We start from the raw sequence: 26,303 nt of genomic DNA, 5'->3' as shown, positions 1-26,303 counted from the left end.
GACATATATCTGTCACACAGCTTCAAATACAGTGTAGGAAAGTTTTTCCCTATAATGTATTTTTTTGTTTGTTTTTTTTTTTTTGCGGTACGCAGGCCTCTCACTGCTGTGGCCTCTCCTGTTGCGGAGCACAGGCTCCGGACGTGCAGGCTCAGCAGCCATGGCTCACGGGCCCAGCCACTCCGCGGCATGTGGGATCTTCCCGGACCGGGGCACGAACCCATGTCCCCTGCATCGGCAGGTGGACTCTCAACCACTGAGCCACCAGGGAAGCCCAATGTTTGGTATTTTTAACTGTGTAGTTCTAATTGTAAGTTGGAATTTCCTGGCATGAAATAACTTAGTCCTATAAATATCTCCTATATAAACAAACAAATAGAAAGTTGACCTTGCTAGCTGTGAATGTTTTTAAGAAGAACTCATAGAAAAATGCAGCATTTTTTAAAACTGCGTTCTCTTTTAGCCAGATCTGCTACTCTGGATTCATTGAAAATGTTAAAAAAAAAAAAAAAAAAGCACAAATATTTAGTACACAAAATGACCTTAAAACTCAATGATTGAAAACTCTTTGAAGAAGTATCTTAATCTTTTGCTAATACTTTACTCAAATGTCAGAGCTAGAGCTAGGAGAGATGGCAGGAACATTAGTTTACTTATTTGTTTAAATTTTTGTATTTGTAGTTTACAAGAAGTTCATAAATTCAGGATTTTTAAGCATATTATTATGGGATCTGGATAGCCTACGATCAATTTTTTGATCCATTTATTTATATTTAGAAATACCTAATTTTTCATTTATATAGATGAATATATAGCTTCTTAACTTCAAGAATTCACTACACTTACCTACATTTATTATTATTATTATTAATAGTGAAACTTTTAGTAAATTGTCAATACTTTATAAAGCATAACTAACACATGGTTGTTATCAGAGGTTCTAAAATAAGATACTTTTAATTATAGACATGAATAAAAGAAGAAATAGCCATATTTTCTTATATGTACTTTTCATGTAGATGTAACTTCTTCTAGTGATGCTTAGGAATTTGACATACTCATTTTTCTTTCTGTTAAATGGAATTATCTTTAAATTCCCACACACCTGTGGAAGAATCCATTCCATTTTCAATTTCATTTTTTACATTGAGGTGGTTTTTTGGGAATTTGAGTTATCTTCCAAAAAAATAAAAATTTCTCTGTTGTTTGAAATGTTTTTCTCTTTTTAATCTTATCATCTTCGGGCACTTGTTATTTCACTCTGTGTTGGCTGGAATATTAAAGTCACTCACTTTGTACATAACCCCCAAGGGCATTCACATTGTCAGATTTAGTTCATGAACAGACTGAGTCACCTCCAGTAATGCTCAGAAAAATAGAAACAAGTGCAAAATTATCCTTCAAACCAAAGAATTGCAATAGATGGATTCTTCCTTATTAACATATTATGAAACAAATGACGGGGTTTGGCCCTAACACCAGGCCTGTTGTCTGTTTTTGAAGATATTTTGGAAAACTTACCGAATTTGTTTGGCAAGTTTCATTGTAGAAAGGGTAAAGGACAAATATTTACAAAGATTTTTAACCCTAGCCAAGCACAGTGATTTTTAATCTCTATGAAAAAAAAGAAAAAAAAGGAGTATATTTGGGGATGGAGAATGGTTTTTAAAAGTTTCTTTTCAGTAGTGCATCAATTTGCTAACAAAGAATGCAGATTTCAATTACTGTAGACAACATCTGGGAGCAATAGTTAGCTGAAATTCAGTGAGAAGAAAGGCACGGGAAGCAACTGCTTCATTAGTTTATAAAATTGGAAGAGGCGAAGAACAGAGGGCATGATCCCCAGGGGAACTTGGTGCCCTCTAGAAACCCTGAGGAAGGATTTTAAAGTTCATTTATAATTGATAAGTGCTGAGTCAGTAATGTTCATTTTTATCCTGGTTCCCTGATTTGGCTATTACAGTTTCATGAGTTTTGCCTTAACTTGTCATTAAAATCTCAATGATAAACTAGCAGCATTCTTTTCTTACTATCTTTTAATTTTAAAAATAGTCATTGTGGAGAAGCAGAAAGGTTTCATGGAGAATTTATAAAGTGGAAATATCAGGCTTAGATGAATTTCCTGGATAATATGAGCCACAGGAATACCAGGTTTACAAATACCGCGTATATAATGATGTGATCATTCCTATAAAGTCCTTCCAGTCCTAATACTTTGTAAATCTAAAGAATGGCTGGGCTGGGCTTCCACCAGATTCCAGAGGACATGGATGTTCAGTCACTCCCATCCCACTGGTCAGATAGCTGCTGGGTTTGCCCTGTGGATAGGGGTGGGAGTGAAGTTGAGAGAGGTGTTCTGATAACAACTACGTTTCCTTGGGGAAAAGGAAATGGTGAAAGAAGGCCAACATGTATTCATAATTATACAGTCTGTATTGGGGGCACTGACTGGTGTGGATGGATCACCAGGTCGTGGCAAAGTTGAGGTACAGTGGCCCTCTCTGGGCTTGGGGTTTTCTAGGAGACCAGGATGAGAAGCATGGTGTTGGGAAGGAGTTAGCTTATGCCTACTGTCTCTCCACATTTGCCAGTACCTCTCCACCTCTGCCGTAGTATACCTCCCCCACTATAAGTGCCTCCATCCCCTAGTTTTCATTGCATGTGAAATGACTGTTTCAGCTGCTTCATCAATCAAGTATACTATCATGTGGTAGCTTGAGAATCCATGTGTTCTAAGTAACCAACTTTATAAAATTTCCAAAATGCAAATCACTTGTAAGTTAAAGACTTACTCTAGTTTGTAGTCAATGTCTTATTTTAAGTAAGATTTTTATAACCAGTTCAAATACAGTATGCAACAGAATTAATAACTTAAGAACTGTTGGGAACATCAGTAAAACCCAAGACTTTAGTTAAAAATCAGTATTATCATACAAAATTATTAGGAGGGTGTATTAGGGTTCTCCAGAGAGACAGAACCAACAGGATGGATATGGAGATATATATATATATATATATATATATATATATACACACACACACACACACACACACACATACATATACATCCATATATATGTTCATATACATGCATACATATAAATATATGTATGTACATGAGTACGTATTATGTGTATTACATACACACATGTATATGTATACGTATGTATATGTATATATGTGTATGTATATGTATACGATTTACTATAAGGAATTGGCTCGTATGATTATAGCAGCAGAGAAGTCCCACGATGGAGGCTGGAGACCCAGGAAAGCCAGTGATATAGTTGTGAGAACCAGAGGGCTGATGATTTAAGTCCTAGTCAGGGTAAGAGAAGGTTGATGTCCCAGGTCAAACAGGCAGAGACATCAAATTCCTCCTCCCACCTTTTTGTTGTATTCAGGCCCTTCAGCAGATTGGATGATGCTTACCCTTATTGGGAAGGGCAGTGTGCTTTACTCAGTCCACTGATTCAAATGCTCATTTCTTCCAGAAACACCCTCACAGGCACACCCAGAGATAATGTTTCATCTGGGGACTCTGTGTCTCAGTCAAGTTGACACATAAAACTAGCCATCACAGAAGGCTAGATTCCTTCCCTGAAATAAAAGAAATTGAAAATTTTACCACAGTTCCCTTATCGGTGACCCATAAGTGCGGTAAAGACAGAAAGGCTTAATTCACATCTATGGATGGTTATAGTTAATGACAAGATCCATTCAGTCTTTCTTGAAAATGTTGGCTGAAACAGTTCAAAAGTTATCTTTCACCAAACACACATATATCCGTTCTTTGGTTAAGAAAGTAGTATATAAGGAGACCATGTAGTGTACTGGAAATTAAGCAAAAATATTAATTCTGTTGATTTTCTGAAATGAATGAAATGTTGAGATTGAGGTTTTATTTGATATGATGAGTAGGTTGTCTCAAGAATACCTGTGGTAGTGGTGTTAATTTTATGCTTTATGCTTAGTAAATCAAGGCTAAAGTCAGGATAATGTGCCACCTTCAAAAAGGACCCATTATAGGTTTTAACTGCAATTAAAATAAACCAGCTGTGTCTGGATAACCCTATGAAAAAATGTCAGAGTTAAATTTGCTAAGGTTGCAGGCAAGAGTCATTAATGGTTGCTATAAAGTATGATGAAAAAAATGGTATATTTGCATAGTCTCAAAGTATGTCCCCACGAGATACTTGTTAATTACAAAGGAAGTAGTAATTCTACAGTGGAGAAATCATCTTAACCAAGCAATCAAGGTTAACATCACCAGCAATGAGACACATTACCATCATATGTCTTCTGTTAAGGTACACTGAGCAGGTACACATCATCACTTCTGTGGTATTCTTGCCCAAATTGCACATCCTACACTTGATCATGAGGAAACATCAGACAAAACTAAATTTAGAGACATTCTGCAAAATAACTGGACAGTATTCTTGAAAGCATCAAGGTCATGAAAGACAAAGAACCTGTCAAATGAGAGGAGACTAAAGAAATATAACAACTGAATGTAATGTGGAATCCTGGGTTGGATCCTTAACCAGACAAAGGACATTGGTTGGACAGTTGGTGAAAATTGTATACGATCAGTAGGATAGTTAAGAATATTGTATCAACGTTAATTTCCTGGTTTTGGTAAGTGTGCTTTATTTATTTAATATCTTAACATTTGCTGAAGCTAACTTAAGGCTGAATCGATTTTTATACTATTTTTGTGTTTTTTATAAATCTTCAATTATTTCAAAGTGAAAAGTTCAAAAAAAATGGACAATAATCTTAATTTTTTCCCCCACACAAGAATGATAGAATTATAAGTGTGTCAGTTTTGTGCATACATTTAAAAATCACTGGGGATACGAAATTCAGCATTGTATTTTGTAGGAACAAAAAGACATAGGAAACATTCTTTCTCGTGACTAATGAGCTAGATGAAACAGATGCAAGGTGTTACCTTCACTGTTGTCTTTCCAGTGCCTGCCACAGTGCTGGCACATAGAAGTGAATGAATGAGTAAACTACATTGTGCGTTCGTTCATTATTTATTGAGTAGCCACTAGGTGGTGTTGGGAGCATAGAGGGGCCTCAGACCTAGAGACCCTGGGTGTAGTCAGTGTTAGATGTAAATGGGAGGCGGGTACTGTGGAGTCAGGGAAGGTGGAGTTGATAAGAACACCCCGTGGGGAAGGGCAAAAGGGAATCCCAACTAGAGCGTAAAGCATTTGCAGCACTTGCTAAGGCCCAGATGAGAGGTTCAGTGTGACTGTTGAATGTGGTTTGTAAAGGCTGAGATTAGAAAAGTGTGCAGGAACCAGATTTTTAGAGAACTTTGAACTTCGTTCCTTTTCTCCATTGACCTGTTCACTGGTTCCCCTTTTTCTAGAGAAATTGCTTTTGACTGGTTTTCAGTGGTCAAAACCAGTCAAAACTAGTGTTTGTTCAAAACTGGAAACTGGCTTAGTCATTAGAGCAGAAGAGGGAGTGATGAGTAGTAAGAATGTAGGATTTGATTCTCTTTAGGTGGAAGTTCCACGGTTTGTAGGTAGTATCCTAGCAGACTTCTTGAGAAGTGAGCTTTGGGAATGGCAGTCAAATTCAAGTTTGAAAAAGAAAAGCCTATGGAGGGAAAGTTAGACATACGAGTGCTTTATTGTGTGGGGCAGATGAATGACCAGATGAGGCAGGGCTGAATATTAGAGAGGGTGTTAGAAGAGGCTGTGAGAACAAGCTGACCTCTCCCCATTTGGGGGCAAACTGTGAGTCCCTCTGGTGCAGGGGGAAAGGGCTGGGTGCAGGTGTACCACTTCAGTTCTCCTGTGCTGTTTTTTGACTTTGAGTATTTAGTACTTGGAGAGATAAATCAGAACAAAGCACAGAAGGATGTAACCGTTTTTTTCTCTCTCTTCCCTTATAGCAAGACATTAAGGGGAAAAAAAGGGTCGGGAAACTTAATCCTGTGTTTCAAAAATTCTCTTAAATAATATAATTTTAACATTAGCCATCTCACACTGGAAAAAGGATATGTATTTTATTTAAGTAGATTTATATATGTATATAAAATGTATATATAAATTTTGTAAACCAAATACTTGGTGGTAGATTTATTATGCTTGCTTGGAGAATGGTATTTCACTTCTTAGTGAAAAATTTTCCCTTGGAGTGTGGGGGAAGCAATTATTATTTTCTGTAACTTCATTCCACTTTGTGACATGAAGTCTGTGTTGTAATTTTTCCTCCCAATGCTGTCTAGTATCTCTTGGACAAATATTGCGCTGTTTGGCAGAGGGAGTATTAAAAGCTGAATCTCCTTCCCTTCCTATCTCTGCCTTAGCATTTTAGGAAAATCTCTCTTAACTCTGTTACTGTTTTTTTTTATCTGTCTCATTTGCCAAAGATTTTTTTCCCGTTTTGTTAGAAAAAACAATAGTGTCAGCCTTTTACCCCTCTGGAGCGGTTGAACCTGAATCTTTCTAAGTTTAACTTGTTAATAATGATTTCCAAGAATCTGTAATAACAGAACAGAGCAAGGGTTTTTGATTTATGCAATTGTACACAGAAACCTTATTTTTACCCATGACAGATTCAGATCTAGTCTCCAAGCTTCCAGTTAGCAGTGATGATGGAAAAATAATATCCTATATTTACTTACATTTATAGGCTTACAAATCCAGTTCTCATACATTTATTTGATCCTCATGACATTTCTGTGAGGTAGGCCAGGCAGGTCATGTCATCCTGCCTGCAAACGGTAGAGGCCCAAAGACTATATGGTTCGTAAGTGGTGGAGCTAAGCCCCGGGCCTCCATCGCCCTGTTCAGTATTTGTCTCCCTAGAGGACCTCCCTGGCCGTCCAGTGGTTAAGACCTCCCTGGCGATCTGTGCTTCCAGTGAAGGGGGTGCACATGCAGCCCCTGGTTGGGAACTAAGATCCCACATGCTACACAGCCAAAAAAATTTTTGAAAAAAAAGCGGGGATGGGCTGTGAGCTCTTAATATTATCTCCCTTTCCTAAGTGCTGGGATACTTCTGAGATAATTGTTTAAACTCTTGTCTTTTCCAAGATGCTCCTCCTGACTGGCAGTTGGCCAAAACCATAACCTTTTCGATCATATTAAGTTGTTTTTAAAAGTACTGATGGGTGGATGCAGTCATCAGTTCAGAGTTTTACTGTTTGACCTTTAGCCACTTAGGAACGTGTCTTTGCATTTGTAACATTAAAACCAAGGGGAAGAGTATGTTTATGACTCTTTGGGGAATAAAATGTGTTCATTTACTGCGGCAGTGACAATGTCTTCAAATAAATCTTAATGGGGAACAATTCCCTCTTGATGTTCATTCATTCCCTTGTTTGCCTCTTTCCTCTTCTTTTTCTCTATCTCTAAGGTGGGAATAGAAACACCTACATCATAGAAGATTAGAAATAATACATAAAGAACTTACTAAAACCACGAGATAGTACTGTAGTCATGCTACTCTCCTTCTCCCTTGAAAATGCATCTGGCAAGAAGTCGATTCTGAATGGGTGACGTCGTAAGCTTGGAGCAGGTTTGGCTCTCCAGAAAGCAGACTCTGAGATGGAGGTTAGCTTGCAGGATGTTTATCAGTGAATGTTCTTGGCTGTCACACCGATGGCAGGGAGGGAGGAGAAGCAGAACTGGAGAGAGGGAATAGATGACCTGTGATGCCGGCCCAGTGACGGCAGTCATCACTTCAGCTGGAGTGGCCCTTCAGAATTGTACCAAGTTGTGGCAGGAGGGCCTGGCCCTCCTAGTCACTGGGTGCAGGCTACCCTGGGAAGAGGACATGGCCTTGGGCAAAACAGCTCTGTTCAGCTGAGGCAACCCCAGAAGGCTGCCCCTTGGCTGCATGCCCTAATGCCCTCGGCAGCTGGGAAAATAAGTCATCCATTTCTGAAGAGGGGTGTTGCTGTGGCTGCACCCACCACTGTCCTTTACGTTTACCTCGAGTCCAAAGGGCAGTGGTTCAAGCAGAGTGAAGTTCTGCAGTTGGTAGAAATGTCCTCTTAACAGTCAAGGACAGCAGTGTATTTTCAAGGTGGTACTTGTAAAATGTCAGAAAATGAATACATTTTATTCAGTGTGCTTCTGATTTTTCAAAGTCACTTAGGGCCGGAGAGAGTCCTGTGGCCTGTCTCAAGGCCTGACCGTACCTGTGGCATAAGAATGGGGTCCTATTTGTAGACGTGCATATGTCTGCCTCTCAGGCGTGCATGCAAGTTGTGTGAGACCTGCATAGACAGTTACCAGAATGGAGGCTGATCTCAAATGCATGGCAAGTCCAAGGGACAGAGAAGATGGAGCCTAGCAAGCGTTTCTTTGATTTTCCTACTGAGTTCATTTTCAGCATCAAAGCAGTGTTCAGGAGCTAGCACCCCATCTCCCCCTCACACGTTTCCTTTGAATTTCTTTTTTTCAGTCTTTCTGGACAGCCTGCTCCCATGGCCCTACTGTCATACTGATGACCAGCTGGGAGTCCCTTCAAGTTAGAAATGACACTTTGCTCTTAACTTCATCTCATGAGGGGCAAGATGGAGGGGGATACGGGAGAAAGACAGTTCCATCCTGTGCTGGTGATCATACCAAGAGAAATCTCCAGATGACTTCTATTGCAGCCTCCCTCAAGCTCTATCCAGACAGCTAGAAAACGGATAGTGTCTTTGATAAGACTGTTAACTTGTTTTTCCCCCACCTTATTTCATCTTTCCCTACAAGAGAATTTTGTGCATGTGCAGAGGAGGTGACCCCTTGTCCTCTTTTTCCACAGTTCACTATTTTATGAAATAAAATCCCTGAAAAGAATTTAGTTCTCCTTAATCCACTTCCCCTTTTCACTGTTTCCTCCAGCTCTTATCCAGAAAAAAATCTTATCCTTCAGAAATTCTACCTTTTTCTCCCCTTTTTTCCATTTGTGTCCCCCCCACTGCAATGATACTCATAAAAACTGATAAACCTAAATGTAGATACATCCATGACCAACCAAAGCCAAGAACAGTGTGAAATGCACGTGGACATAGGAAGGACCACTTTTAAATGTCCTCTGAGAGACGGTGTTCCTTCACAATGCGCTGCTTTCTCACTGCCTTCTCATTGTCGCTGCCATGTTTCAAGTACCAGCTTTCAGAATTTTACAACTACTCACATAGAAATGTTTATTTAAATTCTCATGCAGTCATAGCTCATTTCTGTTGTGAAAAACAGGAGTTTCATTTTTTGTATTAAATGGGATTCCATGGGATAATCTCAGAGCTTGAGAATAATAGCATCGTGTTCTGTGTTGTAAATAGCTCACAAGTGACCTTTCAGACCACAGCCTGTTCCCTAGTTGGAGATCCTTTTATCAGAAAGATGAACTCCGACTTTGAGGAATGAGTTTCCTTCCTTCGTGTCACAAGGGACAGAGTATTTCATTATTTTTTTTTCCTGTATTATGTTCCATTCGTCTTAAATTGTCAACCCGTAAAGGGCAAGGGCAGCATTTGCCAGGCTTGACGTGAATCGTGGTGTGTAGCAGCGTGGTAAATATTATTTTGACCATGATGATGAATATGTTATCATCTGTGATGTAGAGCTACATGATTGTCATCTAGTAGTTTTTTTATAATTTGTTTCTTTTTTTGCTTTTAAAGGTCATAGAACTCTGTGATTGAGTTTCTCTGTACTAAGTTTAAAAGTACGAATTTGTTCTTTGAATGAGCAAGCTGTGTCTCTGAAACTGAGAAATGAGTCCCTGTTTCACAGCACAATTTTGCTTTTTTTCCCACCGTCTTCATAGAAAACACTCGTGAGTTATATATGAGGATGTTTCTCACAGACATTTAATTTTAATAAACTGTCACTAGGTACTAAACTGATATTATATAAACGAATAACACAATAAGTGGTAAGAGGCAGCTGTTCATGATACGATTTTCAAGATGGTTACTCTATACATTTAACACTTTTCTTACACATATAATGTTAGCCAGTGTTTTTATTTTTGTTTTTGTTTTGGCCGTGCCACGTGGCTTGCAGGATCTTAGTTCCCTGACCAAGGATCTAACCCGTGCCCCATGCAGTAGAGGCGTGGAGTCCTAACCACTGGACCTCCAGGGAATTCCCCACATACAATTTTAAAGGATTTGAGTATAAGCTATGTTTACGTGCATGTTTGTTAATCCAAATAAATTTTTGTTTTTTGTTTTTTGGTTTTTTTTTTTTTGCTGTACGCGGGCCTCTCACTGTTGTGGCCTTTCCCGTTGCGGAGCACAAGCTCCGGACGCGCAGGCTCAGCGGCCATGGCTCACGGGCCCAGCCGCTCCGCGGCATGTGGGATCTTCCCGGACCGGGGCACGAACCCGTGTCCCCTGCATCGGCAGGCGGACTCTCAACCACTGCGCCACCAGGGAAGCCCCCCAAATAAATTTTTATATAGTAGCAAAGGGGCAGAGATGAAAACAATACCATATAGTAGTTTTTATGTGCTGTTTAAAACTGTACTCCCAGGATCCTTAGGACTGAAACAATAGTATTGAACCTTTATGTTTCCAGATCTATGAATGATTCATTCTCTATGATCTTTTCTGTAGCTACTAAAGTGGTTCAATTTATAAGAGAACAAACAAAAAAAAAATCGCGGGATCAAGACAATGTGTGGTCATGTTCAGTAAACCCAAATATTATTGGTGGGGAAATGCCCCTGGAAAGTGTAGGATGAGAAGACCTTTGGATAAAGACAGAGCTACTTTACAACAACTGGGGACAAGATGAATTTTCAACTGTGGACTTGTTTCATGCAAAAATGCTTGGAGGATTTGGGAATTTAGTTGGAAAGTTGTATCCAAAATGGAATCTAAACATAACATATTCTTCAAGTGCACTTGATGGAAATGCAAATTGAGGTTTCATGAATGCCTGTGTTTTCTTTGAATCTTTGCTTTAATAAACCAGTTTTCCTTACTTTATGATACATTATGTACTACCACTAGTAAATTTGAGCCAGTCATGTATTCAGATCTTTTGCTCTTTTACCTAGAACTGCCTTCCCCTTTCAACATTCTTTTTCATAACCTGAAACTTAAAGAGGATAGCATTCATCCATCCATTCATGACTTTCATACATTGCAAGGTAGAGTTACTTGTGTAATTCAAAGGTTGGAAATGACTTGCCATTTTAGAAGGTAAAGATCAAAGTCATGCCTTGAACTGTAGCCTAAAAAAGTGTTACTCTCCAATATGATCTGCAGTTCAATATTTATTTTAGATGTTTTAAGTTATGAGAGGTGTCCCTGACATAATCTGAATCCATTAAAACCTGACTACCATTTTTCAGTGGCTTCATTCATTCATTCCATATGTGTGTTCATTCTCCATTCATGCACTGACACATTTGATGCTGGTTTATGGAAGATGAATGAAAAATAGTTCAAGTTCTCTTGGGAGTTTGGGACTAGCAGATGCAAACTATTATACATAGGATGGATAAACAACAAGGTCCTACTGTATAGCACAGGGAAGTATATTCAATATCCTATAATAAACCAAAATAGAAAAGAAAAATAAATAACTATGGGTATGTATATATGGTGACATCATAACTAGACTTACTGTGGTGATCATTTTGAAATGCATAGAAATATTGAATCACTGTGTTGTACACCAAGAACTAACATAGTGCTGTAGGTCAGTTATACTTCAAAAACAAAAAAACAAACTTATAGAAAAAGAGATGAGATTTGTGGTTACCATAGGTGGAAGGGGGAACTGGATGAAGGCAGTGAAAGGTACAAACTTATTTATAAGATAAATATTAGAGATGTAATGTACAACATGATAAATATAATTAACATGGCTATATGTTATATATATATGTTAAGACTAAATCCTAAGAGTTCTCATCACAAGAAAAAAAATCTTTTTTCTATTTCTTTATTTTTGTATCTATATGAGATGATGGATGTTCACTAAACTTACTGTGATACTCATTTCATGATGCATGTAAGTCAAATCATTATTGCTGTACACCTTAAACTTAGTACTATATGTCAATAAAAAAAGAAAGAAAAAATAGTTCAAGTTCTCAAGTAGAAAGACACAGATAAATAAAGTGCTAAATAGTATGTGATACCTTGCCCTATTTAAGGTGTGGTCAGAGCGCCCTTGGAGCACAGATGAAAGAGTAAATGATTCCATTTGGGCCCAAGGATGGGGAAAAGGAAGTAGGAAATTGAAAGGGCTAACCTTGGAGCTAGACCTAAAACTAAGGCTACTTTGCAGTATCCAGTGTAGAAGGGCTGGGGAATGCAACTCCCGCAAAGGGGATAATATGTATAAAGGCACTGAGGCCTGCATGAAAGAACTTGATGAGAATTTAGGTATGACAGTGTGGAGGGCAGTGTGTGGAGAGGTAGCTGGGATGGGAGCCTGGAAAGGTAGCAGGAGAGCAGTGGTAAAGGACTTTGTAGGAGATACTGAGAACAGGCTTTCCCTCTGCTTCATCAGATGGCTGTTGCAGGTGGGGACAGATGTCCATTCTTTCAGAACTCAGGCAGTGACTAAAACCAAAGCAAGGCTGGTCTGGGGACAGAGTGCTTCAGTTATATATCATGCTCTGTAGTGCTGAGCTGAAGGGCCTCTTCCAGACTCTCAGAATTGCAGGCTGGCAGGGACCTTTCAGTTCACCTTGTCTAGCTCCTTTGTTTTATAGAGGAGCCATCTGAAGCCCAGTGAGACTGAAGAACTTAATAGCTTGCCTTTAATAGTTATCAAATATGATATAGCTGAAGAGTGAAGTCAGGATTCACCCACGTAGACTTCTTGGGTAAGAAATGAGGTGATACACTGTTATGACCCAGACAACCTGTCATCCCAGTTTTAAACAGCTCCTATGAAAGAATGAGCTTTCACAGGTAATATAGTTTGGTTCTTAGAATTTTGAGCACCCTCTTAACATAGAATTGCCCATAATAAAGGAACCTGACTGCCTAAGACCAGAACACGTAACAGTAATGGCTCTGCCCTCATTCATCCCCTCAGCGATTATTTACCGAGTTCAGTTTGTGTGCCAGGCTCTGAACTGAATTAGGTAGACAATTGGGACCTAGAACTAACCTCGTCCTTATATCCATGGAACTTACAGTCTGTTGCAGGAGACATCATTCAAAAACTTGCACAAATAAGAGGGGATGGTTGAGTGGTATATGGTGCTATGAGAGTGTGCAGTTGGGGTGAGGGGATGTGTGTCGAGGAAAGCTACTCTGAGAAGTGACCAGTGAACCGACATCTGTAGGGTGAATACAGCTTAACTTGGTGGGGAGGGAAAGGAAGAGTATTCCTTGCAAAGGGTCGATCATGGGCAAAATCCTGTGTGGGAGGGAGTATAACAAGGAAGGTCTTTGTGACCAGAGTATAGAAAGTCAGGGTTGAGAAGTACAGGATGAAACCAGAAAAGGGCAGGACCTTACAGGCTATAGTACTGATTTTTTCTATTATTCTCAGAGCTTTGATATATTTATGAGGATGATGACATCATCAAATGTGAATTTTGAAAAGACCTCTCTAACTGCTGTGTGAGAAATGGATTGGAGAGGAACCTGAGTATATGGGCACAACCCTATAAGGAGACTGCTAGAGAAGGCCAGGCAAGAGGTGATAACGAAGCTAGGGCAGTGGTGGGAGTGGAGAAGTTGAGAAGAAGATGGCTTTGGGAGATATCAAAGAGATAAGGCCATTGTGATGTGGGTCTTGGACTGGCTATGTGGGTCGGGGGCATGTGAATGACTCCTGGGTTTCTGGTTTGTAGAGTCGTTGGACACAGTGCTACCATTCGACAGAATTGGGGGCAATGGACGAGGATCTGGCTTGGAGACATGTAAGGATTGTATCAGCTAAATGGTGGCATGAAATAAAAGGAAAACAACCCCATCAAACTGTTGTCTGATATGGCATGATATGTCTTATTACCTTTTCCTTTAAAGAAAAGAAATTGAACCTAATAAAATTTTCCTGATGCCACATATCCAAAAAGCATTTAAGTACAGGTGTGACAGAATCAAAGGGGCCTCTGGTGGTCTCATAGATGCTGTGTTGAGGAAGGACAACCGTGGAGACAGGGAGCCTTCCGGGAAGGCTTTCCAGCGGCCCTTTGGAGTGATGCAGAGAAATTCACCTAGGAATAGCGAGAGAAAGCAGGACTTACAGCAGAAGACTAACATTTTAGAGTGGGTGATTGGGAGAGAGAAAATTGCTTAGATTTGGCTGGAGGAGGAGGGGAGATAATGAATTCAGTTGAAGCCATGCTAAGTTTTAGGTGCTTAGACCTCTAAATAGAGATATGCAAGTTGGAAGTCTGTGTCAGCTGCTGAGGCCACAGATCAGGACTGGAGAGAGACTTGGCAAGTCATATAGCGACAGGTGATTCTGGAAGTCTTAGCACGTTCTCCAAATAGGGAGAATGTATATGGATCGAAGGAAAAAAAGTATAGTTTTACAATTGAGATATTTTTAAATAGCTAGAGTATACCAGACAGTGTGGTAAATTATTTCTGATAGGTGCCTTATTTAATCCTCCACTACCTTTTGCAGTTTCTTCATTGTTACCCGCATTTTCCTCATGAGGTAATGGAGATTCTGAGAGGTTGGTATATTGACCAAAGTCACACAGCTAATAAATGGTCAGATCTGGGTTCAAACCCACGTCTCATGATGCCAAGTTTGATGTTATTTTCCTACACCCAGCCTTTTTGACAGCAACATTTAAGAAGAGGGTTAGGGAAAGAAGGTCTACAGAAGAAGGCTGGAGGGTATGAGAGAAGCAGTAGAAGATTCAAAAGAAGATAGACTCCTGAAAGGCAATATGAATGTGGTCACAGTTAGGGAACAGAGCAGTTTCAGAACACAGTGAAGTGAAGGGCCGAGGCATGAAGGGATGGTGAAGAAATGGAATTCGTGAATGGCTGCCATGTTCAAGAAGGCGATGAGGGGTAGGACAGAGCGACCAGCAGTAGGGGACGTAGTCATGGCAGCCTTGGGAGTTACAGTAGCATTTGTGAGTGGTAAGAGCTGTACACAGAGCTGGGTTGGGTGCCCGTACACATAGACCTCTCATAGAAGCATCAGTAGTGCAGGGTTGAGACACTAGGGTTGTGAGAGATTAAGGTAACTTCATGAGTGTAGACAGGCAATTCTGGGTACAAGCTTGCTTTGGAGTCTTTTAAATTGTACTCAATCTGCTGTCTATTCAGTTGTTGATCCCTTATAAGAAGAGGTCTCTGAATTATTATTTGAAGTAATCTGTCAAGATTTACAGACCTTTGATTATTTTTCAAGCAGACATGTCTTCTAGGACATCAACATGAGGTCATAGGGTATTTATGGTTATAGTTAGAAAATGACATCATGAAGTAGTGCTTATCTAAAACGTTCTAACTTGGTTACTATGTAGTTATTTTTACCTATCTCATGTACTTTAGGTTATGTTTTCTGTCCTGTGTTTCGACTGCTACCGCTAATTTTGTTTTGAGATCGTAAAACAGCTTTAGACTTCTCTGAAAGCCCATTACTTATTGGCATGTTTTCATTTATTGACAGGTTTATGTATTCCTTCAGGCTTTTAAAACACATTCATAGCAATAACAATAATTTATTTTGGGGATTGGAGTTGTATCTAAGTCTCACCATCTGAAAGAGAATTATAAAATTCACTTCCAAAATTTTGGGCTTTTAAAAGTCATGCAGTCAAAGCATTTACTATCATTTTTTTGGATGTGAATTGCAAGGTGGTTTCAGCGTGTATAGTATTTAACAGGAGATGTCTCTTTCTCTTTTCGTGTGTTGAGGTACATTTTTAAAATTTTCTATCCTTGTCTCCTTTATGACTCAAGTGTTACTTTCCCGGGGAGAATCACTGTGCTTTTATTCTCCCTTAACCACTCAAATCACCTAGGGATGGTTAATCTGTGCACTCTTTCTCTCTGGTATCCTAGTCCTGTCCAGCCCTGTGAAATGTTTCAGAAACCAATCAATCTGTAACCATTAGGTTAAGGCTAAATGGTGACTCCTCTCAATTCCAAATGGTCTGAGAGCTGAGGCATGTGGGAACTGTCACGGTGGCCGTGTGTTTAGACCCAGGGGAGAGGTCCAGGCATCACCATTGCTTACTACAGAAGCAGAAGACTGCTTTAATGCCGCATACTGGGCTAGGCCCTGGGGACATATTAATGAGCAAATAGGTGCAGTCCCTTCTCTTGAGGACTTTCTGGAAAAGAAATATCCTGCAAACAGCATAGCAGAAAGGTAAACCAAGCTTATTAATAAGAAATATATTCCTTACTTATTTTTTATTTATTTATTTTTTTGCGGTACGCAGGCCTCTCACTGTTGTGGCCTGTCCTGTTGTGGAGCACAGGCTCTGGACGTGCAGGCTCAGCGGCCATAGCTCACGGGCCCAGCTGCTCCGCAGCATGTGGGAACTTCCCGGACCAGGGCACGAACCTGTGTCCCCTGCATCGGCAGGCGGACTCTCAACCACTGCGCCACCAGGGAAGCCCAATTCCACATCTTTGAAATTTGTATTAATAACACTTACTCGACCGAGAAGTTGGCGAATTATGTAAACTTAAAGATTGACTTTCTTCAAGAATCTGTCAAATTAGGATATGACAGCCGGCTCTAGTTATCAATGTGTATTTCCTACTCACATTCATTTTTCCTAGTCAATAACATTTAATAGTAAGCAGTCTAACTGGCTATAACTGATATGATGATCATCTCCATATAATCTATGTCATTTCTTACAGTTATTGCCAGTTTTCGAGGAACTGTCCCGTATGGCCTGTCACTGGAAATTGGAGATACAGTTCAGATCCTGGAGAAGTGTGATGGTAAGTAGACTAGTGTTGATTGTTTGAGGTTGTATAAACCATCTCCTGCAACACTGGGCAGTTCATAAAGTTTACAGATTGTTTCCATACTTCTATCAATCCCTGGAATTTCCCCAGCAGTCACAGTGAACCATTTTTAACAAAACTTTGTTTTTGCATATTGAATGTTTGGCTTATGGGAAAGCATTATTCGGTATTTTTAAGCTGATTGTATTTTTTCCTAATATTATTTACTTATATTCACTAGATGCCAACATAGAAAACAATTGAGACTATTGAATTTGTGAGAGTTCATGACTTGGGGCCAAACAAGAAGGCCTTTCTTAGAATGTCAAGAGTCTGGTGGGTTCCCCAGGACAGAAAGAAAGAGGTCTAGAGCAGAAATGCCTTACCCCAGGTTGGGTAACCAGATGCCTCCAGGTGGGACTCCTGCCCAGGCCAACTCTGCTCTAGTCCTGCAGCCATCTCCTCACCTCCCTCAAATCTGGGCTGAAGTTATTCACTGCATTTGAAAAGTTAAATGAACTTGTATGATTAATTTATGTAACAGGTATCTCATTCAATCGACCTAATATGTACGTTCTCAAATGCTTCTATTCCTGGTCAACAAAACATCCTTAAACTCTAGTCCTTAAAAAGATCCCAGATGAAATGACTACTCTTTTTTTCTTATCAAAATGACCACATTGTAAAGTCCTATCAGTATATCCAAAGATAACTGTTTTTCCTCTTAATATATTGTCCTTATTAGGAATTTATAATATGGTAAGATTCTATCATATCAAGGTTCATTATTGGCAAAATTGTGTTCTCCCAAATAGAACTATTACTTTTAGTTAGAGCCTGTTATTAAATTGTGGTGATACATGGACATTTATTTTGTCCAATGTAACTAATAAAAATTAAGTTTATCTCTGTCATTGCCAGATATATTTTGTTTCTGTTTTCTTTACAGATAAATATAAAGTCTGTTTTGAATTGGTGAAAATGGGCTTCACAACTATAGGAGCTGTATTTTTGGTTTTTTAATTAATTAATTTATATATTTATTTATTTATTTATTTATTTTTGGCTGTGTTGGGTCTTCGTTTCTGTGCAAGGGCTCTCTCTAGTTGCGGCGAGCGGGGGCCACTCTTCATTGCGCTGCGCGGGCCTCTCACTATCGCGGCCTCTCTTGTTGCGGAGCACAGGCTCCAGACGCGCAGGCTCAGTAGTTGTGGCTCACGGGCCTAGTTGCTCCGCGGCATGTGGGACCTTCCCAGACCAGGGCTTGAACCCGTGTCCCCTGCATTGGCAGGCAGATTCTCAACCACTGCGCCACCAGGGAAGCCCCTGGGAGCTGTTTTATAACCTGAAAACCTTTCTGTATGCTGTAGTTGGACAGAGACCTCTCTATGACATATCTGCAATTCTCAAAAAGTTTTGGTTTCTGTTAAAATAGTTGTTTAAGAATGGCTATATTTCTTGGATGGATGTCTTTAAGGGATATAGTAAACCCTGACATTATAGAGATTCCATTTCTCAATTCATTCTGTTCTCTCCAGATTGATTTCAAAATGATGTTTTACAATATATTCTTTTGAGAAAACTTATGAGGAACAAAAGTATTTAAATGCAAATCACAAATACTTCTTTCTAAAAGTTCTATTAATCAAAAACAGATTCAATTCCATATAACATTTGTTACATGATAAAAATAATTTCTTACCACTAAGCAAAATGGTTTTTGTTCTTGAAGAAAAAATAAATTGAAAATAATACATTTATAGGGGGCTATATATTAACCATATAAATATCTATCTATCTATCTATCTATATATGTATATATATATATACACACCCTGTAATTGTTTTAAACTATAAAAAGATATGTTCCCCATTAAGGATAGTGCCGTAAAATTGATTCAGAGTTCCTTGGAGATTAAGTAATAGGCATTCTACAGAATAAAAACTATGTGTGGATGAAAGAGTGCCATTAGTTCTCTTAGTAGATGAGACTTGGCTTCACTCTTCTTAGGCTATCAGACTGATCCTAACCCAAGACAGTAAGCTGAAGAAATGTGTGAATTCACTACAGAACTGCTGGCTGAGCACTATGCTTTGATGGTAGAGTCTGGGCTTTGTAGTCAGGCAAAGAGAATTTGGAACTATGTTAAATCTTGTGTAGATTTTTGAATTTCCCTGGGATGTAGTGTAGCGTTTTATAAAATGAAGTGAAACTAAGCTCAGAGAGGTCAATTAATTTGCCCAAGATTCAACAGCTAATAAGTAGCAAAGCCAGAATTTAAGCGCAATACTCTGATTCCAAAGCCTCTATTTCCGTTATGCATGCTTCTATTTTTCATGTGTATTTCCAATACAATTTGTAAATGATTTTATTAATAGAAGACTTAAACTAGTAGTCACTTGACTGTTAGTCGAGCCTAATCCCAACCCCCATTATGTTTATACCTAGAATATTTATATGTAAGGTAAAATTCCATCAGTAAAGGACAGATTGATTTCTAATCATTTCTTCAAAGTATTGTAATGATTTATTGAAATATGACCATGATTATTTCTCCACAGGCTGGTACAGAGGATTTGCCTTAAAAAACCCAAATATCAAGGTAAAAATTGTTGCTTTTAACCATAATTATGGGATTTTTAAGAAAGACAGTTATTTTTCTTTATTTCATTATACAATTGAAATTACAGTTGGGACTCTTAGTTGAAATACTAAATGGCAATACAGATTTTCATAATTTTGGAAATTCTTTTGAACTTGGATTATAGTTAAGACATGCTATTCAAATGATAATCCTATGTAGCTCTTGAAATTTATACTGAGAAGACCTTAATAGGCTTACTATATATACAAAAAAATCTTTTTGAAGTGTTAGTTTCACAGAGAGTGAAAGTAAAATTCAGGCAGGGGAAATATATATATTCCAAAAGAAACACTGAATAGAGGTATTTAATCTTTAAGTTTTCTGTGGTATCATTTGTAAAAAGTTGGTGTGGAGAAACAGGTTTATTGTAGGGTATGTTAAGAGTCCCTTTGGATTTGAGGAGCTGAAATGTGGGAAAATCATATAAAGAGTCCATCTTTCTTACCATTACAGACAAAAACTAAGACTCATTATCCTTTATATATTTATATAAATCCTAAGGAATTATAGTAGGAAGTAATATGATTTTTCTTTTACCTTTCATTTATGTAGTTTATGATTTTGACACTAATCCTCGCTAATATCTATATTTTTTCTAATACTTTGTTCTAATCTACCCATGCTACCCACATTTCTCTAATATTTTTTTACATGTCATGTTCATTTTTCGGTTTAATTCTGGTTTTACTAGGATTGTAGATAAGAAATTGTATCATTTCTCATTACCAAAGTCTAATATAAGCAGTCTAAACTCTTTTGTCTGCCTTTCTGCTTAAATATACCTTTTTTCCGGATCATCCAACTGTGTTTATTACTTTATTTCATTTATTTTAGGCCATTCTAAAGGAGAGCCTGGTACTTTTACCCTCATTTAAAGTTATTTTTGGACATCTGCAGGCACATGCAAATGTAGCTTCAGTATTTAATTTTTCATTTAGTACATGCTTGAGAAAAAATATGTTATGGTTTGTTACTTCTGTTACCCTTTGAACCTCAAGTTCTGACTTTTTCTTGTTAATTACTATAATTACTCTATTTGTTATTCCTACCATATTAAGGTAAATTTAAATTCCAAAGGAAAAAAAAAGTTATTTTTTTAACCTATATACCTATTTACTACTGTTGTATATTACAGAACTTGCTAGTTAAATTTTATATTATCCTTGGATCCACAGTGGTGATAATGTATTCAAATGACATTTGTTTTCCTAAATATTTAATTGAATTTGTCATTTAATTGTACCTAAAAAATCATTGAGAGAATATTGTTGTTTAATGGATAATAAAATTGATGCTCTTCTTTTTAATGTTTTTTTCAATTTCTCATTTAGAACAAAGGAATAATTTCCTTGCCCTAGCTTTTCCCTACAATAAAAGGCTTTAAGCTAGCATGGCTTCTTTTGTTTAATTTTTATTCCGTCAAAATGGCAGTCTGGTGATTAATTGCTGCTATGTTTTCATCAAAGATCTTCCCTCACATGTAATACACAGATTGTTTCCAGATTCATAGTGGTATTTTTTAGTATATATTTTTAAATAGACACATGAGTATTTTTGGAGAGAAGAAAAAGAACTACAACAAAAACAAACAAACAAAAACCCCCTTCTTTCAATACTGGAGTATTAAAAAAAAATTCTTATTCAACATGCTTTCTATATAGAATTCTTGAAAATATAAAAATTTTCTGTTTTATAAAGAATATACTTTTGAGTGGGATTTAATTTTTTGATTATATTTATTTTAAAGTATCATTAAATTTGTACACTGGTAAGTAGTAGAAAATAAAATGAATGGGTCTAAGCTACAATAGATTTAGCCTAAAGAATATGTTAGAGAGTCCTTCTTCCTAGTATTGTTATGGTCGTGTGGCTATATTTTATACATATGACTTACAAAACTAACTCTGCTGTAATAGACAGCTAGAACCATAACCTGCATGTTTTCTCTTCCAGGGTATATTTCCTTCCAGCTACGTTCACTTGAAAAATGCATGTGTAAAGAACAAAGGGTAAGAAATGAATTTTATTAATAGTTGAAGGATTTTTCATAGAACCATTACTTATTTTGGAATTTGAAGACTTAGTAATTGTCTTGAAAAATGAACTATAGAAAAGCATGCCATTGTCTGTGTTGTTTGATAAAGACAGATTACACTAAGGCAGTTGGCGGAGAAAATTCAAGAACCACGTCTGTGTGTTGGACAACAGTAGGATCTAGGGCTCTGGAGGTCTCTCATTGTCCAGAAATCATGGAATGGGCCTAACCTTTTTTTTTTTTTTTAACATCTTTATTGGAGTATAATTGCTTTACAATGGTGTGTTAGTTTCTGCTTTAAGCAAAAAGAGTTGGTTTTTCCTGGTTTCCTGCTGTGTAGGGAAGCATGGCAGTCACACCCATCAAATGCTGAGTCATGTCTCAACCCCAGGAATTTCCTAGATTCACTACTGAATTATAAGCAGCCAAGTCTGCCATTATTTTCCTGTTTGGGGTTAATACCATATCCTTGTGTGACCATTTCACAAAGCCGCTATTCTGCTTCAGAGAACATCATTTCTGTGCTGTTTGTTTGATTGAGCTCATTGATCACTTAGGATTTCTGATATATTTGAAAAGTTTTTCCCAGTCTGTGTCCAAAAGGACTTAAAACAGCTGTTATGATAAAAGATTATTCAAATACAATATCACAGAATGAAAGAGTAGCACTTGCTTATTTAAGTGGTTAACATAAGCAGATTATTCATTTTAAGTGAATCCAAATATTTGCTGCCAATGTCACAAGGAATATGCATTGGATCACTGAATAATTTTCATTTTATGACAAAAGAAACAATGCAGGTTGTACCATAAAAATTTCATTATTCATCAAATAGCAAAAAATAGGAATTTATTAAATTATTAAAGCACATTTTAAAGCATATTAAATTATATCTTCAAACTTTATTTTTACCGGAAAAGTTCCATGGAGGCTATTCAAATGGGTGATTCTTATATCCACTCTCTATAAAGGTAGAGTATTAAATCTTAGCTCAGTGAAATAATTTCTTCAGATGGCTGAGAGTATATGGTATAACTACTTTGAGTATGTGGATAAAACTTAAAGAGTCTAGGAGATCCTTATGTTATATGTCTTATATATGTCAGTTACTTTAAGCAGTATTATTATTATTATTTTGATAGTAGTAGTAATTATTTAAAACAGTAGATTAAAAACATAATTCTAATACTAATAATTACCACTACTATTACTCTTTTAAAAAATGTGTGTCCGTCAGAAATGTTGTGCAGTTATAATCCACCAGAAGTGAGTCAAGCAGAGTTATTAATCCTTTTGGAATTCTTCCACCAGGCTCTATCCACCTCCCTTCAAGTAAACCAAGGGACACTCCAGAAAACACATGCTTACTCTTTGTTCTGACCTTTCTGCCCTAGTGATCTGGTCTAGGCAATGTTGAAACCCAGGGTTTCTACCCTGTCCCTTAAAGAGTCCACTTGAGCAGACCCCCTGCAGCCAGAGTTCTTTGCTGCCTTTGCCCCAAGCCCCACCCTGATCCCCTCAACTCTCCAGAGCAGAGGGCCACCCAGCCCCCATCTTATACTCTGACCGAGGAAGAGAAAAGAGAAGATGCTAGCAAAAACGTCAAGCATCACTTCACCCAGTGAAAGTCCTCTCTCTCAAACTGTATTGGGGTGGGACATAATTTTAATTGAAACAAGTATCTTCTTTTATTTTTTTATTTTTATTTTTGTCCTAGCCAGTAAGTGGTGAGTATCTGGCTCCCTTGAGTCCGAGGAAGTTTAAATATGGGTAAAGGTGTCTCAGAATTTGGTCGTGTAAGTTTAAGACTTGGTTGTGGGTTCTCCACCTGAAAGAGGGCATGATAAGCATTATACAGCAAGAGAACTTCAGGGTAGAACCAAAATTTATTTTCTTAAAAAAAAAAATGTTGGAATTCATTGAGACTTTAGGTTCTAGGACTATTAACTGGAAGAAAAACTTTAGCCTGAAAACATTCAAGAACACGTGTTGCCAGGTGATTGCTTTCCCAGAGAGGAACCTCTTTGGGATTTTGATGTTACCTGCCTTATTTTCAGGGGATTAGCACCCTGATTGCCCACCAGGATGAAATAGCTGCAAAGTTCCTCTCAGAATAACTGAACAAAATATAATTTCAGGGGCAACTACTTATGACAGACTGTTTGAATGTTGATTTTGGTATAATTAAAAGGAAACAGCTGCCTCACCTAAAATGGCAATTCTGTGCTTCTTAAAAATTTACATTTTGGTTGAACAAACCCCAAATCAACTTCCCACAGACTGAATTGCCTTTATGTTCTTTCCTGGGTCTTCAGAGCAATGCAGGACTGACAGGGGTCCTTAAATTACAGTTTGTGAGGTCACTTCTCTATTGTTTAATTCCTGCTGAGGTCATTTCAGTTTTTAGATGTTAAGTAGGTTGTTGAGTTTTCCTGGAAATTCACTGTTCCCTCCTGACCTTGCATTCTATCATTTTATAGTCTCTGTCTCCAGATATTCATCCTTTAAATTGCAACAGCTGCTTCAAAAGCAAAATAAATGCACTACCATTTAAAAATGTCATATTATATAGACTTGATAAAAGGTTCTATATATGTCACAGTTCATATATTACTGTTTACTTTTATTTCTAGTTTTACAGCCCAGCTTTATGTTTTCAGCAGTGTGTAAGCTCTAGAAAGGAGTAAAACATTCACAGGGTCAGTACTTTAGCAGCAGTATGAAATGAGGAGAAGAGGCTCTGTTGGTGAAGAAATCGAGGCAAGATTTTAATTCCCATACTTGCTGTCAAGAAAACTTTACAAAAAAAATTATATGCACTTTGGACATAACGTCAAAAAGGAATGCAGAGCAGTTATTAGCCTCATGCTACGAAGTAACTTTCCCTTGATCATCCATGTAACCTGGTTCAGTGTCTACATATTAGATATTGTCCTTGGAAAAAAATACTCAAATGAAGAGATAATCCCCATCAGTACAGTCAGTTAGCATTCTTTTGAGAAGCTGTAGTATTAATAGGCACTTACCCATTTTAAGCTGCGCAGAAACTGGAAGAATTTGAAAAAAGAAACTAGAGACGAGAAGAAAAGGTTATTGTATGTCAAAGATAGAATACAGAAGACCAATTCAATCTTCTGTTTTTTCCCTCCATCTCCTTCTACATCTCCTTAATATTAGGACCACCATACATACCCTGCTAGATATTGGTATGAATATTTTCCAAGTATCGTTTCTGATGTTTAGAAAAGAAATAGGAGAAATATATTACCCTAATCATGGAGCAGAGCGTTCTGCAATGGATATTCAAATATCTGTGATGTCAAACCCTTAATAAGTTCTGTGATGCATGACAACATTACTGATAGTAGTAATCATTTTTCATGGTCTTGTTGGCAAGTCATGAAAATGAAGTGTTAATGAGAACAAGTGAGTGTTCAGTCAGTATATCAGTGTCTAGTTGTTTATAACGGTGAGTTAGTTTAGATGTTTGCAGCCATCAAAGCCTGATCGTTGAATGAGCCTGTCCCTCCCTTTGAGTCCTATAGTCATAGAGCTTGGAAGGCAAAAGCCATCTCACAGTTTCTGTAGCCTGGAGACCTCATGTTACACACAAGGACTTTGGGACTTGGAGAAGTTAAACGAGTTGCTCTTTAGAGGTCAAACTGTGGCTGGAGCAGAACTCTTCTGCTATTGTTGCTTCACCACCACACTGCTCAGACTTGATCTGGATAAAGTGGCTGGTCGTTCTGTTATGGTACTGCCGTAACCCACTTTACATTCCTCACACAAGTTCATGATCGGATCCCGGTTACTGTCTGCAGAACCAAAAATAACTCTGCAGCTTCCTTTCCTGGTTGGCCTTTTAGAGTGTTTAAGATTATTGCCTATGTCATTTGCATATACACTTTGTTGTTGTTGTTCAATTTCACAGACAATTTGAAATGGTTATTCCCACTGAAGACTCTGTTATCACAGAAATGACATCAACATTAAGAGACTGGGGAACCATGTGGAAACAACTCTATGTGGTACGTAACTTTTTAATGGCATCATGTTTCCGATAAAGAATTGTTTTAAGAAATATCTGAACAGGAGTGTCAACTAGCATTTGAGCACATGCTGTAAGTCACTAGTACTCCTCCAGGAATTAGGGATAGAGAGCTTAATAAGACTCAGTGTTGCTTTAATCCCTGTGTCCATCTAGAATGGATTTTGCAAGTTCTTTTTCAAGCCGCACGAAGGCAAAAGGTCACTTTCCTGGCATCTAATCAAATAGGATGGTTTACATGGAACCAGGGTCAGGCTTTCTGAATACATTTAATTTTCAGGGGGAACTAAACTTATTTTCAATACAATTTTCATATTGGTGGTATTTTTTATGTTCTAATTCTCTATAAATTATTCAAGTATAATAAAAATGATAGGCTGCTTAGCCAGAATCAATGAGAATGTTCTAAATGTACAAGAGAAAGGAATGTTTCTTGGGGAAAAAAGGGGTCAGTGTTTTGGGTATATATATATATATATATATATATATACCTATTTACATGTTGTACTTACTGAGAGTCTTCTGTGGTGCAAACCCTGTGGGAAGTACTCTATATGTAGTATCTCATTTAATCCTTACTACCACTCAAGGAAATAAAAGACTATGATCATCCTGAGTTTACAAATGAGGAAAATGAGGCCGAGAGTGAAGAACTTGCTGGAAGCCAAGTAGTTGGAAAATGGCTGAGC

The 26,303-nt window shown here is 37.9% G+C and overlaps 1 protein-coding gene across 1 annotated transcript in view; it reads left to right on the top strand.

The window, feature by feature from the left end:
* DOCK4 (dedicator of cytokinesis 4) overlaps window positions 1-26,303 on the top strand; it is a 485,013-nt gene that overhangs the window by 188,341 nt on the left and 270,369 nt on the right. The window contains exons 2-5 of the mRNA XM_079931089.1: window positions 16,796-16,879; window positions 19,448-19,488; window positions 21,484-21,539; window positions 25,498-25,594. Of these exons, the coding sequence (XP_079787215.1) occupies window positions 16,796-16,879; window positions 19,448-19,488; window positions 21,484-21,539; window positions 25,498-25,594 (278 nt within the window). The remainder of the gene's footprint in view (window positions 1-16,795; window positions 16,880-19,447; window positions 19,489-21,483; window positions 21,540-25,497; window positions 25,595-26,303) is intronic.

Source organism: Stenella coeruleoalba, assembly GCF_951394435.1.
Source record: "Stenella coeruleoalba genome assembly, chromosome: 9".
NCBI classification, from domain to species: Eukaryota; Metazoa; Chordata; class Mammalia; order Artiodactyla; family Delphinidae; genus Stenella; species Stenella coeruleoalba.
Note: the sequence above shows the minus strand (reverse complement) of the source record. Positions and strands in the feature narration are given on the sequence as shown.